This window comes from Chiloscyllium plagiosum, unplaced genomic scaffold, assembly GCF_037043375.1.
Source record: "Chiloscyllium plagiosum isolate Xiang-an unplaced genomic scaffold, Cpla_swu_hap1 HiC_scaffold_33, whole genome shotgun sequence".
Lineage (NCBI taxonomy): Eukaryota > Metazoa > Chordata > Chondrichthyes > Orectolobiformes > Hemiscylliidae > Chiloscyllium > Chiloscyllium plagiosum.
Window position 1 is genome coordinate 24,335,044 of NW_028270171.1, and position 16,477 is coordinate 24,351,520.

At 42.1% G+C, this 16,477-nt stretch overlaps 1 protein-coding gene across 9 annotated transcripts in view; it reads right to left on the reverse strand.

Annotated features, from left to right (window-relative positions):
- Window positions 1-16,477, reverse strand: part of LOC122542310 (uncharacterized) — a 370,387-nt gene that overhangs the window by 254,932 nt on the left and 98,978 nt on the right. For 7 of the 9 annotated variants that reach the window (XM_087978361.1, XM_087978360.1, XM_087978363.1 and 4 more), the window contains 2 exons: window positions 11,215-11,313; window positions 3,187-3,264 (listed from right to left, as the gene is read on the reverse strand). In XM_087978361.1, the coding sequence (XP_087834487.1) occupies window positions 3,187-3,264; window positions 11,215-11,313 (177 nt within the window). The remainder of the gene's footprint in view (window positions 1-3,186; window positions 3,265-11,214; window positions 11,314-16,477) is intronic. The other 2 variants (XM_087978364.1, XM_087978367.1) reach the window with 1 other exon arrangement.

Below are 16,477 nucleotides of genomic sequence, written 5' to 3' on the forward strand. Positions count from 1 at the left end.
TCATTTTCCAAATCAGTTTTGCCATTCTTCCACAACCTACAGGTATTTATAGGACTTTCGGATGTAGGAACAGAAGTAAGCCATTCAGCCTATGAGTCTGTTCTGTCATTCAATGACAGAATAGCTGATCCAGGTGGAAGTGGGTACTGCAGTTGCTGGAGATTAGAGTGGTGCTGGAAAGCACATCAGGTCAGGCGGCATCCGAGGGCAGGAAAATCAGCGTTTCCAGCAAATGCCCTTCATTAGGCAATTCCTGATGAAGGGCTTTTTCCTGAAACATCGATTTTCCTGCTCCTCGAATGCTGCCTGACCTGCTGCGTTTTTCCAGCACCACTCTAATCTTGAGCCTAGCTGCTCTGATGATCCTCAACTTCACTTTGCTGCTCTTGGCTCACGAGTAACATTCTCAATTCCTTCCTGTCCCAGCCCAGAGGTGCATAATGATCCTTGCCACTTGAAACAAGGGAGATGGTGGTGGGTGTGGTAATGTCACTGGACCAATAATCCTTGAGGACTAGACCAATGCTCCAGAGGCATGTATTCAAATCGCAGCACACCAATTGGTGGAATTTAAATTCAGTTAGTAAATCTGGAATCAAAGCTGGTCTCGGTAATGGTAACCATGAAACGACCATTCATTGATGTAAAAACATATGTGGTTTACGAATATCTTTTAGGGAAGAAAATCTGTCATTCTTAGTCAGTCTGGACTACCTGTCTCCAGATTCTAGACCCACAGCAATGTGGTTACCTCTTAACTACCTTCTGAAATAACATAGCAATGCCATTCAGTTTAAGGGTGTTTAGGAGTAGACAACAATGTCAGCAATTCCCATCTCCCTACAAAGAATAAACATAGTTTTCAATAATTACATATTGATTTTTTTAAATGGTTCCACCATTCAATGGAGAGCAAATCTGGCAAACACTTTGGCTGAGAATCTAAGTACTTGCATGTCAGGTTCTGAATTTGAACAATGCACCAAAGCACAATCTGCAGTTTTGTGGAAATAGTTTGAAGAGTCATTTTCTATATCAATAACTGGAAATGATTGTCATGGAAATGAGCTGCAGCAGAACAGCAGGAGTGATATTTCTGCCTATATAATGACTGGTAATAACATTAGTGAAGGAGCTATCTATTTGTTATAAACACAATTTATGTCATGACCCCTTGTTATTTTAAAATAGAATAGTGTACTTGACATGTGACAGTGGTCCTATGGTGCAGTGGGTAATGTTTCTGCCTTTGAGCCAAAAGCTCCAGGCCCTGAGACTTGGTGGTCAAGGAATGCATGTTCATAACATAGTCATAACTTGTAAATCCTTCCAACACTCTCCACTGACAGGCTGTGAGAGAGACTGAGATTCCTGGTCAACAATGTGATGGCAAGAAAGCTATATTTCCTGTCATCACTATTCATAGCTAAAGACTATAGTAAATGTGTCAAAAATGGGCATTTCTATTGCATCTTGGACTCTCTGATTTGGACTCTGAGTCAACAGTAAAATGCCAACATTACCGCTTAATATGACAGCAATGATCTTGGGAACAGACTGTGAATATTCAGTGTAAGAGGTTGAGTCATCTTTTGAGAATCTTCCACCAGTTTACGGGGGAGAAAAAGTGCCAGGTCTATACAGTGAACAGAATAGAAGTTCAGATTTTACCACATGTCTGCCAAACTTAGAAATGACAAGTGTTGGTACATGGAATCTGTTCAACTTGTCATCAACAACCAAAATTAGAGCACGCCAAGTGGGATACATGTCTGCCGTACATTAACTTGATAGCTCATGTCAGCTGCAGCTGTAATAACAATATGCCATTTCTCTCTCCTTCAGTTCTGTACCAGATAGTTTTAGCACCTGGCAATCTGTATAAGACAGCATTATTATATGGAACTCTGTCCCAGACAATGTTACTCCCAGCACTCAACAGTACAACTGTGGCTCAATTCATGGGACTCTGCGCTGAGTTAGGACATTGTGAGTTCCACTCCAGAGACTTGAACTCATAATCCAGGCTGGCAATTGGTGCAGTAATAAGGGGTTTGGAACATCTGAAACTCTGGCTCTTCAATATGGAGTTAATTGTCACTTGCTGGACACAGGAAGTATGCATCTCACCCATTGTAGCATAGTGCAGAAAGCAATGTTCAACACATGGCTCACCAGTTGCATTCTAATTTTCTGCATAATATTTTAAACCACATTAAAATCCTTTTTCTACTAATGAAAATGTCCTTGTGAAGATAAGGGTGTTGACACAGAAATGGACCACAGAAACATAGAAAATAGGAGCAGAAGGCGGCTATTCAGCCCTTTAAGCATACTCCGCCCTTCAACTTGATCATTACTGACCATCCAACTTGCTCTCCCCACATCCCCATATTCTTAGAACTATATCGAACTCCTTCTTGAAAATATTCAATGTTTTGGCCTCAACGGTTTTCTACGGCAGAAAATTTCACAGGATCATGACTCTCTGGCTTAAGAAATTATTCATCTCATTCCTCAATGTCCTACCCCATATTCTTAGACTGTGATCCAGGGTTTAGATGCCCTGCTCAGCAGGAACATCCTTCCTGTGTTTGCCCTGTCTGGTCCTGTTAAAATTTTAAAGGTTTCTGCGAGAATGCCCCTCATTCTTCTAAACTCCGGCAAATATCATCTGAACTGACACAGTCTCTCTTCATACTTCAGTCCTGCTCTCCCAGGGACCAGTCTGCTCCATTGTCTGATGGGGAGACCAAGACTGCGCACAATACCCCAGGTGCAGTCTCACCAAAACCCTGTACAAATGCAGCAAGACCACTGAGTAAGATCCTGCACAGCTAAAAGCAATCAATATTCAGTGTTGCCATTAGTTCAAATGTCAAAACAGCAAGAAGCCATTCAGCAAGTCAAACCTTATACCTGTTCTGCCATTTAATTAGACAAAGGCTGATCTGAAACTTAATTCAATTGACCTACCATGGTTCTATAACCCTTAAAACTTTCATTTGGAAGAATTCTATCCATGTCTATTTTTGAAACTTTCAACTGACCCTCCCAACATCAAGTGTTTTTGGAGCTCAAATTCCATCCTTCCATTACATTTTACATGAAGACGCACTTCTGATATCATCCCTGAACAGCCTGGCTCAAACAGGACTTTGCACCGTTTGGCATTAAACTACTGACCTTGTCAATTTTAGGGGAGGATCGAAGATATCCTTTGTAAGTCTTTGATTCCTCCTTTGAAGAAAATTTTCCATCCATCTAAAGGAAAGAGTGTCAGGATTACAGAATAAAATTCCAGCATCTCAACAGCTTACATTTCTGTGGCTGGCAGTGAAAAATTAGAATGGTGTGTTGCCGCCCTGGTGCCAGGATCAAGGATATCTCGGAAAGAGTGTAGAATATTCTCAAAGGAGAGTGGGACCAGCAGGAGGTCGTTGTACACATCGGAACTAACGACATAGGAAGGAAAAAGGATGAGATTCTGAAGGGAGAATATAGGAAGTTAGGTAGGAATTTAGAAAAGTCTTTGAAGGTGGTAATATCTGGATTACTCCCAGTGCTACGAGCTAGTGAGGTAGGAACAGATGAACATGTCACTGAGGAGCTGGTACAGGGGAGAAGGGTTCACAGTTTTGGACCATTAGAATCTCTTCTGGGGTATAAGTGACCTGTACAAGAAGGACGGATTGCATCTGAATTGGAAGAGGAGTAAAATACTGGCAGGAAGATTTGCCAAAGCTGCTCAAGAGGATTTAAACTAGTAAGGTGGAGGGGTGAACCCAGGGTGATAGTGAGGAAAGAGATCAGTCTGCGACCGGTCCAGTTGGGAAAAGGAGCAAGTCAAACAGTCAGGGCAGGCAGGAACAAAGCAGGGAATGAGGTAAATTAAACTGCACTTATTTCAATGCAAGAGGCCTAACAGGGAAGGCAGATGAACTCAAGGCATGGTTGGGGATTGGGATATCAAAGTAATTACAGAAACGTGGCTCAGGAATGGTCAGGACTGACACCTTAATGTTCCAGGATACAAATGTTGTAGGAAGGATAGAAAGGGGGGGGGGGGCAAGAGAGGAGGGGAAGTGTCGTTTTGGATAAGGGATAACATTACAACGTACTTAGGGAGAATATTCCTGGGAATACATCCAGTGAAGTTATTTGGGTGAAACTGAGAAATAAGAAAGGGATGATTACATTATTGGGATTGTACTTTAGACCCACCAACAGTCAGTGGGAAATTGAGAAACAAATTTGGAAGGAGATCTCAGTTATCTGTAAGAATAATAAGGTGGCTATGGTAGGGAAATTTAACTTTCCAAACATAGACTAGGAGTGCCATAGAATTAAGGGTTTAGATGGAAATGCATTTGTTAAGTGTGTACAAGAAAATTTTCTGATTCAGTATGTGGATGTACTACTAGAGAAGGTGCAAAACTTGACCTACTCTTGGCAAGTAAGGCAGGGCAGGTGACTGATAAGTGAGGGAGCACTTTGAGGCCAGCGACCAGAATTCTCTTCGTTTAAAATAGTAATGGAGGAGGATAGATAAGATGTAAAAGTTAAAGTTCTAAACTGGAGGAAATTTTGATGGTATTAGGCAAGAATTTTCAAAAGCTGATTGGGGGCAGATGTTTGCAGGTAAAGGGACAGCTGGAGAATGGGAAGCCTTTAAAAATGAGATAACAACAGTCCAGAGACAGTATCTTCCTGTTTGGATGAAAGGCAAGGCTGATAGGTGCAAGTAATGCTGGATGACTGCAGAAATTGAGGTTTTGGTTAAGAAAAAGAAGGAAGCATATGCCAGGGAGAGACAGCAGAGATTGAGTGGATCCTTTGAAGATTATAAAGGCAGTAGGAGTATACTTAAGAAAGAAATCAGGAGGGCAAAAAGGGGACATGAGATAGTTTTGGCAAATATGGTTAAGGAGAATCCAAAGGGATTTTACAAATAAGTTAAGGGCAAACGAGTAACTAGGGAGAGAATAGGGCCTCTCAAAGATCAGCAAGGCAGCCTATGTGTGGAACCGCAGAAGATGGGGGAGATACTAAACAAATATTTTGCATCAGTGTTCACTGTGGAGAAGGACATGGAAGATAAAGAATGTGGGGAAATAGGTGGTGACATCTTGAAAAATGTCCATATTACAGAGGAGGTGGTGCTGGATGTCTTAAAACACATAAAGGTAAATAAATCCCCAGAACCTGATCAGGTGTACACTAGAACTTTTGGGAAGCTAGGGAAGTGATTGCTGGGCCCCTTGCTGAGATATTTGTTTCATCAATAGTCACAGGTGAGGTGCTGGAAGACTGGAGGTTGGCTAATGTGGTGCCACTATTTAAGAAAGGAAAAGCTAGGGAACAATAGACCGGTTAGCCTGACATCAGTGGTGGGAATCCTGAGGGACAGGGTTTACATGTATTTGGTTAGGCAAGGACTGATTAGGAATCATCAATATGGCTTTGTGTGTTGGAAATCATGTCTTACTAACTTGATTGAGTTTTTTGAAGAATTAACAAAGAGCATTGATGAGGGCAGAGCGGTGGACATGTTTTATATAGATTTCAGTAAAGCGTTCGACAAGGTTCCTCATGGTAGACTAGTTAGCAAGGCTAGATCACATGGATGCAGGGAGAACTAGCCGTTTGGATACAGAACTGCTCAAAGGTAGAAGACAGGGGTGGTGGTGTGGGGTTGCTTTTTAGATTGGAAGCCTGTGACCAGTCAGAAGTGGGTACTGCAGATGCTGGAGATTAGAGTCAAGATTAGAGTGGTGCTGGAAAAGCACACAGGTCAGGCAGCATCCGAGGAGCAGGAAAATCGACGTTTCAGGAAAAGGCCCTTCATCAGCACTGTGACCAGTACCTGCTCCTCAGATGCTGCCTGACCTGCTGTGCTTTTTCCAACACCACACTCTTGACTCTGATCTCCATCATCTGCAGTCTGCACTTTCTCCCAGCTTGTGACCAGTGGTGTACCACAAGGATTGGTGCTGGTTCCACTACTTTTCGTCAATTATATAAATGATTTGGATGTGAATGTAGGAGGTTTGGTGAGTAAGTTTACAAATGACACCAAAATTAGAGGTGTAGTGGACAGCGAAAAAGGTTACCTCAGAATTCAACGGAATCTTCATCAGATGGGCTAATGAGCCGATGAATGGCAGATGGAGTGTACTTCAGATAAATATGAAGTGTTGCATTTTGGAAAGACAAACCAGGTCAGGACATTAGAAATCAAAGAATACCTACAATTATATATTTAATGGTAAAGTCCTGGGGAGTGTTGCTGAAAAAAGAGACCTTGGAGTGCAGGTTCATAGTTCCTTGAAAGTGGAGTTTCAGGTAGATAGGATAGTGAAGAAGACATTTAGTATGCTTTCCTTTATTGGTCAGAGCGTTGAGTACAGGAGTTGGGAGGTCATATTGCGACTGTACAGAACATTGGTTAGGCCACTTTTGGAATATTGTAGGCAATTCTGGTCTCCCTCCTATAGGAAGGATGTTATGGAACTTGAAAGGGTTCAGAAAAGAGTTACAAGGATGTTGCCAGGGTTGGAGGGTTTGAGCTATGGGGAGAGGCTGAATGAACTGTGGAGGTTTGTCCTGGACTGTACGAGACTGAGGGGTGACGCTATAAAGTTTTATAAAAGCATGATGAACATGGCTACGGTAAATAGAAAAGATGTTTTTACCCTGGGTTGGGGGGGGGGGGGGGGGGGTCCAAAACTAGAAGGTACAGGTTCAAGGAGCAACTTTTTCATGCAAAGGATGGTGCATGTATGTAATGAGCTACCAGACGAAGTGGTGGAGACTGGTACAATTACAACATTTAAAAGGCATCTGGATGGTATATAAATAGGAAGGGTTCAGAGGAATACAGGCTAAATGCTGGCAAATGGGACTCAATAAATTTTGGATATCTGGTCAGCGTGGAGGAGTTAGACTGATAGGTCTGTTTCCGTGCTGTACATCTCTATGACTCTAACTGATACTTGTCATTTATCAGCACAAGCCTGGATATTATCCAGGGCTTGCTGCATTTGGACATGGATTGCTTTACTTTTGAGGAGTCGCAAGTGGTGCTCAACATTGTGCAATCAATCTTCACTCCCGCCCCTATAATGGAGGCAAAGTCACTGATGAAGCAGTTGAAGGTGGATGGCCCGAGGATAGTACTCTGGGGAACTCCTGCAGAGATGCCCTGTGGCTAAAATCCACAACAAACTGAAGTCTATTTGGGTTGTGCCATCCTTGAAATTCCGCAACGCTAACTGTGAATCTGCCTTCAGATTAGTATTGCACCCAATATCGTTTAGAGACAGTACAGAGAATAACCGTTATTAGACTTTGTAAAGGATAATGGGCCGGAACTGACTAATAATCTGACAATAATGCAGAGTCTTGAAAGCAGTGACCATAAACATGGGGATGCTTGAACACTGGAGTTTCAGACAGAAAAAGGTTACATGCTAGCCAAGGTTTCAGATGTTTCAGTAAGAACAGAGAAGATAGTAAAAGAGGGGAGGTGTGGCATTGTTAATCAAGGACAGTATTATGGTGGTAGAAAGGACATTTGACGACTTGTCTACTGGGGAAGTGTGGGCTGAGGTTAGAAACAGGAATGGAGAGGTCACCCTGTTGGGAGTTTTCTATAAGCCTCCGAATATTTCCAGAGATGTAGAGGAAAGGATTGCAAAGATGATTCTGGATAGGAGCGAGAGTAACAGGGTAGTTGTTATGGGGGACTTTAACTTTCCAAATGTTAACTGGAAATACTATAGTTTGAGTACTTTAGATGGGTCAGTTTTTGTCCAATATGTGAGGAGGGTTTCCTGACACAGAATGTAGACAGGCCAACAAGGGGCGAGGCCACATTGGATTTGGTATTGGGTAATGAACCTGGCCAGGTGTTAGATTTGGAGGTAGGTGAGCACTTTGGTGAAAGTGACCACAATTCAATTACGTTTACTTTAGCAACAGAAAGGGATGGGTATATACCGCAGGGCAAGAGTTATATCAGGGGGAAAGGCAATTATGATGCGATTAGGCAAGAGTTAGGATGCATAGGATGGGGATGGAAACTGCAGGGGATGGGCACAATTGAAATATGGAACTTATTCAAGGAACAGCTACTGTGTGTCCTTGATAAGTATGTACCTGTCAGGCAGGGAGGAAGTTGCCAAGTGCGGGAGCCATGGTTTACTAAAAAAGTTGAATTTCTTGTCAGGAAGATGAAGGCTTCTGTTAGGATGAGATGTGAAGGCTCAGTTAGGATGCTTGAGAGTTACAAGCTAGCTAGGAAAGACCTAAAGAGAGAGCTAAGAAGAGCCAGGAGGGACATGATAAGTCAATGGCAGATAGGATTATGGAAAACCCTAAAGCTTTCTATACGTATATCAGGAATAAAAGAATGACTAGGGTAAGATTAAGGCCAATCAAGGACAGTAATGGGAAGTTGTGCATGGAGTCCGAGGAGACAGGAGAAAATGAATATTTTTTGTTGATATTCACACTATAAAAAGACAATGTTGCTGAGGAGAATACTGAGATACGGGCTACTAGACTAGACAGGATTGACGTTCACAAGGAGGAGGTGTTAGCAATTCTGGAATGTGTGAAAATAGATAAGTCCCCTGGGCCGAATGGGATTTATCCTAGGACTCTTTGGGAAGCCATGGAGGAGATTGCAGAGCCTTTGGCTTTGATCTTTATGTCATCATTGTGTACAGGAATAGTGCCAGAAGAATGGAGGATAGCAAATGTTGTCCTTTGTTCAAGAAGGGGAGTAGAGACAACCCTGGTAATTATAGACCAGTGAGTCTTACTTCAGTTGTGGGTCAAGTGTTGGAAAAGGTTATAAGAGATAGGACTTATAATTGACTAGAGAGGAATAAGTTAATTAGGGATACTCAACACAGTTTTCTGAAGGGTAGGTCATGCCTCTCAAACCTAATTGAATTCTTTGAGATGATGGCCAAACAAGTGGATGAGGGTAAAGTGGTTGATGTGGCGTATATGAATTTCAGTAAGGTGTTTGATAAGGCTTCCCACAGTAGGATATTGCGCAAAATATGGAGGCTGGGATTGAGGATGATTTAGCAGTTTGGATCTGAAATTGGCTAGCTGAAAGAAGACAGAGGGTGGTGATTGATGGGAAATGTTCATCTTGGAGTTCAGTTACTAGTGGTGTACTGCAAGGATCTGTTTTGGGTCCACTGCTGTTTGTCATTTTATAATGACCTGGAAGAAGGCTGTCACGAAGGTCGATGGAGTTGTGGACAGTGCCGAAGGATGTTACAGGTTACAGAGTGACATAGAAAAGCTGCAGAGCTGGGCTGAGAGGTGGCACATGGAGTTTAATGTGGACAAGTGTGTGAGGTGATTCACTTTGGAAGGAGCAACAGGAATACAGAGTACTGGGCTAATGGTAAGATTCTTGGCAGTGTAGATGAGCAGAGAGATCTCGGTGTCCATGTACATAGATTCCTGGAGGTTGCCACCTAGTTTGATAGGGTTGTTAAGAAGGAATACAGTGTGTTAGGTTTTATTGATAGCGGGATTGAGTTTTGGAGCCACGAGGTCATGATGCATCTGTCCAAAACTCTGGTGCGACCGCACTTGGAGTATTGCATACAGTTCTCGTCACCGCATTACAGAAAGGATGTGGAAGCTTTGGAAAGGGTTCAGAGGCAATACTAGGATATTGCCTGGGATGGAGGGAAGGTCTTATGAGGAAAGGCAGAGGGATTTGAGGCAGTTTTCATTAGAGAGAAGGTTGAGAGCTGACTTAATTGAGACATAGAAGTTAGAGCCCTTTTCCTCGGATGATGATGGCTAGAACGAGGGGCATAGCTTTAAACTGAGACGTGATAGATACAGGACAGATGTCAGGGTAGTTTCTTTACTCAGAGTAGTAAGGGATTGGAACGCCCTGCTTGCAACAGTAGTAGACTCACCAATTTTAAATGGTCATTAGATAAACATTAAGACGAAAATGGAATAGTGTAGGATAGATAGGCTTCAGATTGGTTCATGAGTCAGTGCAACATCAAGGGCTGAAGGGCCTGTATTGCGCTGTAATGTTCTACGTTCTATTTTAAACTTATAAAGGTGACCTTGAAGTTGGGAATCTTATTTTTACATTTTTACTGTGTTCTCCCAACTTTCTCAACAATGCCCACTGCATTCAGAGCACTTGATATCGATGATAGGCTTTATTTTCAACTTCTTATTACTTTCCTTGTATTTCTTTGTTGTTTTTTTGTGCTGCTTTGAGCGGTTACCATGCCTTGTGCTAATGCTTAACCTCTCGATAATTCTCTGGTTCACCAATTCTCAGGGCAAGACATTCCTTGCTCCGTTACACTGTAAACTCTATTTACATTAATATAATAATGCAGCTATATAGTACAGGATTTCTCAGAGCTATGCAGTCTATCAATCCCCTTCGATCCTCACTGTCTTGCACTGAATCATGTGACCATTGTATCATTGTCAATAGCACATCCATGTGACAATACTACAATAAACTCTACCAGACCATTGGATTCCCATTGAACCTTGTTTGTGCCTTGCTTTCTTTTCTTTAACACCATTTCCTATGTCATTTATTGATCTTTGTTGCTTAATTACACCAGTACAGAGATTAAGAGATTTCATACAGATGTTCAAAATGTTGATCAAGTAAATGAGAAAACAATGTCTCCATTGGCAGAAAGATCAATAATCAGAAGCTGCAGATTGAAGATAAAAGTACTAGAGGGGAGATGATTTTTAAAAAAATATATAGAATTGAGTTCTTATAATGTGGATGTGACTGCCTGAAAGGAGGAGGTGGATGGATGGAAATAAATTCAATGCTAATTTTCTAAAGGGAGTTGGATACAAACTTCAAAACTTGAAAGATTTACAGGGAGACACAGAAAAAGCAGGAGAGTGGAGCTAACTGGGCAACTGTCTCAAAGGGCCAAATGACTCCTTCTGTGCTGTAACCATTCGGTGATCTGTGCTGTTTTATGTTAACAGTATCCACCTCTATGACCCTCTTAACTACTTCAGAGGTTCACTAACTTTAACCTCCTATTCCATGCTCCACTCCTTTCAGGCCACCCAGTGGCAGGCATGCCGTTAGTGGTTTGGATCATGATCTCTGGAATTCCTAAAGCCCTCTTCCACTGCTCGATCTTTCCCATTTAAGACATTGACACCCACCTCTTCTACCAAGCTTTCGGTCAGTTCTTCTAGTATCTTCTTAGGCTTGGGATTGATCTTTGTGTGACTGTGCCCCTGCAGAGTGCTTTGGAACATTTTCTACATTAAAAGAGATTCACACCTGTGAGTTGTTGTTGCTGTAAAATCATTAAAAGCCTTAAACTAGTACTGAGATTAACGATTCACGTTCACTAGTCAGAAAACAATTTAACAGAGCTGTCAAAACTGTGAAGCATAAATCGTTTTACAAGTGTCCTGCTTTATCAAAGGCATGAGAGGAACATCTATACACTGCTTTCATTTAGGGATATTAAGGAACTACTTGGGCTTGGGTCTTGCAATTGTATGCATCTAATGCTGTTGATGTAGCTGATACAACCTGTGAGAGAATCCTAATGCCCAAAATGGTGTCAATGTTCAGCCTGTGTGTTCAATGGACTTGAGGCAACAGTTGGAAGGAAATGGAGGCCATTGTTTGGCTCAGTGCCAATACATTAGATAAAGGAAACATTTTGGCAAATTAAGTAGTGTTCTCATTCATAATCATTGTCCACTGGATGTCAAAGTAGAACAGTGTTGGGCTCCTATGCAATGACACCTGTAAATGAAGATTCGACCTACACTCACATAGCCTTTCGGCTTGACTCATCAGTAGCACTCCCACCTCTTTGTCAGAACGTCACTGGTTCCAGCAACACTGCGGAGTCCAGATCACAGACTCTAGATTCACACACGAGGGCTGAGAGAACACAGAACTATCAATGTTTCTTAAAATCAGATCCAAACTGCCCTCTACAGAGCATATAAATGGTATGATCACATGGTAATAGCCGAAGAAGTCAAAGGGAGATCCACCCCACGCCCAATCGCCCACATTTAAAATAAAACAAAGAACTGCACTCACTGGAGATCTGAAACAAACAAAAGCAGAAATTGCTAATGAAACTTAGCAGATCTGGCAGCTAACGTGCAGAGAAAACAGAGTTAATGTTTTGAGCCCAATGACCCTTCTTTGGAACTAGGAGCAGTGAGGAAAAAGTAATATTTATTTTGATGATAAAGATTGGGGGTTGTGGGAGGCAGTAAGGAGTGAACAAACAAGTGGAAACAGAGCCCATAATGAGAGAGAAAAGGATAGGCAAAGGGATAGTTAATAGTAAGCCCGGAAAGAAGCCAATACATGACAGGATCAGGGGCTATGGGAGTATGTAATAGACATGCTCTGAAATTGTTAAAAGGTAGCTAAAAGGAAGATGAACTTACATGAACTTTGCTGGAGTCTTGCAGCGGGCCTGAGACACGAAATATTGACATATCAACATGATGGTATGTTGAAGTGGCAGACAACTGGAAGCTCAGGGTCAATTTTACAGATTGAACATAGCTTTTCCGCAAAGTGGTCACCCAGTTTGTGTTTCGTTTCCCCAACGTACAGGAGACCACATTGTGAGGAGTGAATACAGTAAAATAGATCGAGTGAAGTGCTGATAAATCACTGCTTCGCCTGGAAGGTGTATCTGGGGCTCTGGATGGTGTGGATGGAGGAGGTAAGCAAACAAGTGCTGCACCTTTTGTGATTGCATGTGTAATGAAGGTGTAGGTGTGTACTGTACCTTTAAGAATCTGGAAGCTGACACGGACTTAGAGAGGCACAGATTTGCTGAAAGAATTTAAAATGTAATATATGACTGTGAAGCAAATAGTGCAGGTCAGTTGCCACGGTACACAAATTCGAATTTGGCAAATCAGTTTAAATTATGCCCAAGATATCAAAATCCAATCGAATTTGAACTTAGTGTTTTGATGACATCAAACCAATGAAATGAAACGATGTTTTGGAGTATAAAACCAGTGATTTTGAACAATTACAGGGAGAACTGCCAAGAAAACCAACAAGTACAGACTGCTAGCCAAATAGCTCTCTGAAAGGTAACTGTCCATAAGAAAAGTTCATAAGACAGCCTCGGGTGACTGTCTGTGTGGAGTTTGCACATTTTCCCCGTGCCTGCATGGGTTTCCTCCGGGTGCTCCGGTTTCCTCCCACAGTCCAAAGATGTGCAGTTCAGGTGTATTGGCCATGCTAAATTGCCCATAGTGTTAGGTGCATTAGTCAGAGAGAAATGGGTCTGGGTGGGTTACTCTTCGGCGGGTCGGTGTGGAGTTGTTGGGCCGAAGGGCCTGTTTCCATACTGTAGGGAATCTAATCTAATCTAAAAAAAGACCAAAGAGGAGACAACCCAGGAAAAGTCAGAGAAAAATCTACAGTGAAATCTACAAAGGAGAATCAACAAAGCTGGCTGGTTTTAAAATGAAATTTTCTTTTGTAAATCTTAATCGGGTTTATTTTAATCAGACGAGTATTGTAGAGTCGGAGGTAAAAGATAGGTTTAAGAGAAAGGAGCTGTAAACAGCTGTTGTTTTAATGTTCTCTGTTGGACTTTAAGAATAAAATTGTTAATTTTTACTTTAAATAGTGACCTCTGGGATAGTTCTTTGCCTCTCAAAGTTTAACAGATTACAACACGAGGTGAGCTTGTGTGTGCGTCAGGTTTAAGTTAGTAGAGGGGTTGATCCCGTTTCATAACATGTGGATAGGTCCCTTGGGTTGTGGTGAGCTGTTGGGGTGGAGTAGGAGTGAGCCATGGTGTCCTAGAAGGCACAGTCTACATGAAATGCAGACAAGAGAGGGGAGGGGAGAGAAATGTAGTCTCGTCATGGCATCCCGCTTGAGGTGGTGGAAATTGTGGTTTATGATCCTTTGGAATTCAGAGGCTGGTGGAATGGAACATGAGGATAAAGGGGATTCTAGCATTATTGTGAGAGGGAAAGGAAAGAGTGATGGCAGAAGTGCTTGAAATGGGATTGACACAATTCAGGGTTCTGTCAACCCAGTTGAGGAAAGAGGCAGACTTATCTAAGGACCTTATTTAGACCAGTGAGTCTGACATCAATGGTGGGAAAGTTGCTGGAGAAGTTACTGAGGGATAGGATCTATTTATATTTAGAAAAGAATGGGCTTATCAGTGATAGGCAACATGGTTTTGTGCGGGGGAGATCGTGCCTTACCAACTTAATAGAGTTCTTCGAGGAAGTGACCAAGTTGATAGATGAAGGAAGGGCTGTTGATGTCATATACATGGACTTTAGTAAGGTGTTTGATAAGGTTCCCCATGGTAGACTAATGGAGAAAGTGAAGTCACATGGTGTGCAGGGTGTTCTAGCTAGGTGGATAAGGAACTGGTTGAGCAACAGGAGACAGAGAGTAGTAGTTGAAAGGAGTTTTTTGAAATGGAGAAAGGTGACCAGTGGTCGTCCACAGGGATCAGTGTTGGGGCCACTGTTGTTTGTAATATACATAAATGATCTGGAAGAGGGTACTGTTGTTATGATCAGCAAGTTTGCAGATGACACGAAGATTGGTGGAGTAGCAGAAATCATAAGGGACTGTCAGAAAATACAGGAGGATATAGATAGACTGGAAAGTTGGGCAGAAAAGTGGCAGATGGTTTTCAATCCAGACAAACGTGAGGTGATGCATTTAGGCAAGACTAATTCCAGAGCGAATTATACAATGAATGGAAGAGCCTTGGGAAAAGTTGATGGGCAGAGAGATCTGAGAGTGCAGGGCCATTGTACCCTGAGGTTTGCTGCACAGGTGGATAGAGTGGTCAAGAAGGCATATAATATGCTTGCCTTCACTGGATGGGGTATTGAGTATAAGAGCTGGCAAGTCATGTTAAAATTGTAAAAGACATTTGCAGTACTGTGTACAGTTCTGGTTGCCACACTACCAAAAGGATGTGGATGCTTTGGAGAGGATGCAGAGAAGGTTTATGAGGATGTTGCCTGGTATGGAAGGTACTAGCTATGAAGAGAGGTTGAGTAGGTTAGGTTTATTTTCATTAGAAAAAAGGAGATTGATGGGGGACTTGATTGAGGTTTGCAAAATCATGAAGGGTATAGACAGGGTAGATAGAGACAAGCTTTTTCCCAGGGTGAAGGATTCAATAACGAGAGGTCACGCTTTCAAGGTGAGAGGTGGAAAGTTTAAGGGGGATACACGCGGCAAGTACTTCACACAGAGGGTGGTGGGTGTTTGGAACACTTTGCCAGCAGAGGTAGTAGAGGCAGGCACGGTAGATTCATTTAAGATGCGTCTGGACAGATGCATGAGTAGGTGGGGAGCAGAGGGATAAGATGCTTAGAAATTGACCGATAGGTTTAGACAGTACATTTAGATAGGCTCAGGCTTGGAGGGCCGAAGGGCCTGTTCCTGGGCTGTAAATTTTCTTTGTTCTTGTTCTTTGACCTCCATGGAAGGTAGCTTCATTGAAACAGATGTGACAGAAATGGGGAAACTGGGAGAATAGAATGGAGTCTTTACAGGAAGCAGGGTGTAAGGATGTATAGACACGGAAATTGTGGGAGTTGTGGGCTTGTAATGGATATCGATGGCCAACCTATCCCAGAAATAGAACAGAGATGTTGAGGAAGGAAAGGTAGGAGTATGTAATGTATGAAGTGAAGGTGAGGGAAGGATAGAAATTGGAATCAAAATTGATAAATTTTTCCAATTTCAGACAAGAGAGGAAAACAGCACCAATGATGTCACTGTTGCATCAGCAAACGAGCTATGAGTAGGGGCTTGAGTCGGACTGGAACAGGGATTTATTACTTTGGCCAACATCATGAAAACATTTCATAACTGATTTGCTCACTTCTGTTGTGGGAGCTTGCTGTGCACAAATTAGCTGCTATGTTGATCTACATTACAATTGTGGCTACATGTCAGAGATTCTTTATTACCTGTGAAACAAGTTTAATATCCTGATATTGTGAACAGGAAATAATATTAATGAAAGTTCTAACTTTGTCATCCAAGTTTAGTTGGGCGAGGTGTGCAGGGGATTTAACTGAAGTGGAACAGTATGGAGTCAATGACTTCAGAAGGTGAAGTGAAAAATTGTCAGAAGGAAAAGAATTAAAAACACTTTCACAGTGGCATTCTGTTTTTAGTTAAAAATCTCACAACACCAGTTATAGTCCAACAGGTTTATTTAGAAGTACTACCTTTCAGAGTGCTGTTCCTTTGTCAGATAGCTAGTTTGACAGGATCATAGGACACAGATTTTATAGCAAAAGATCATCGTGTCACAAAAATGAAGCAATATTTTGAACAAACCTAGACTGCTGATAAGAACAAAATACAATGTATATGCAAATGCAAATTCACCCACATAGACCTATATGTGTGTGTGCATGT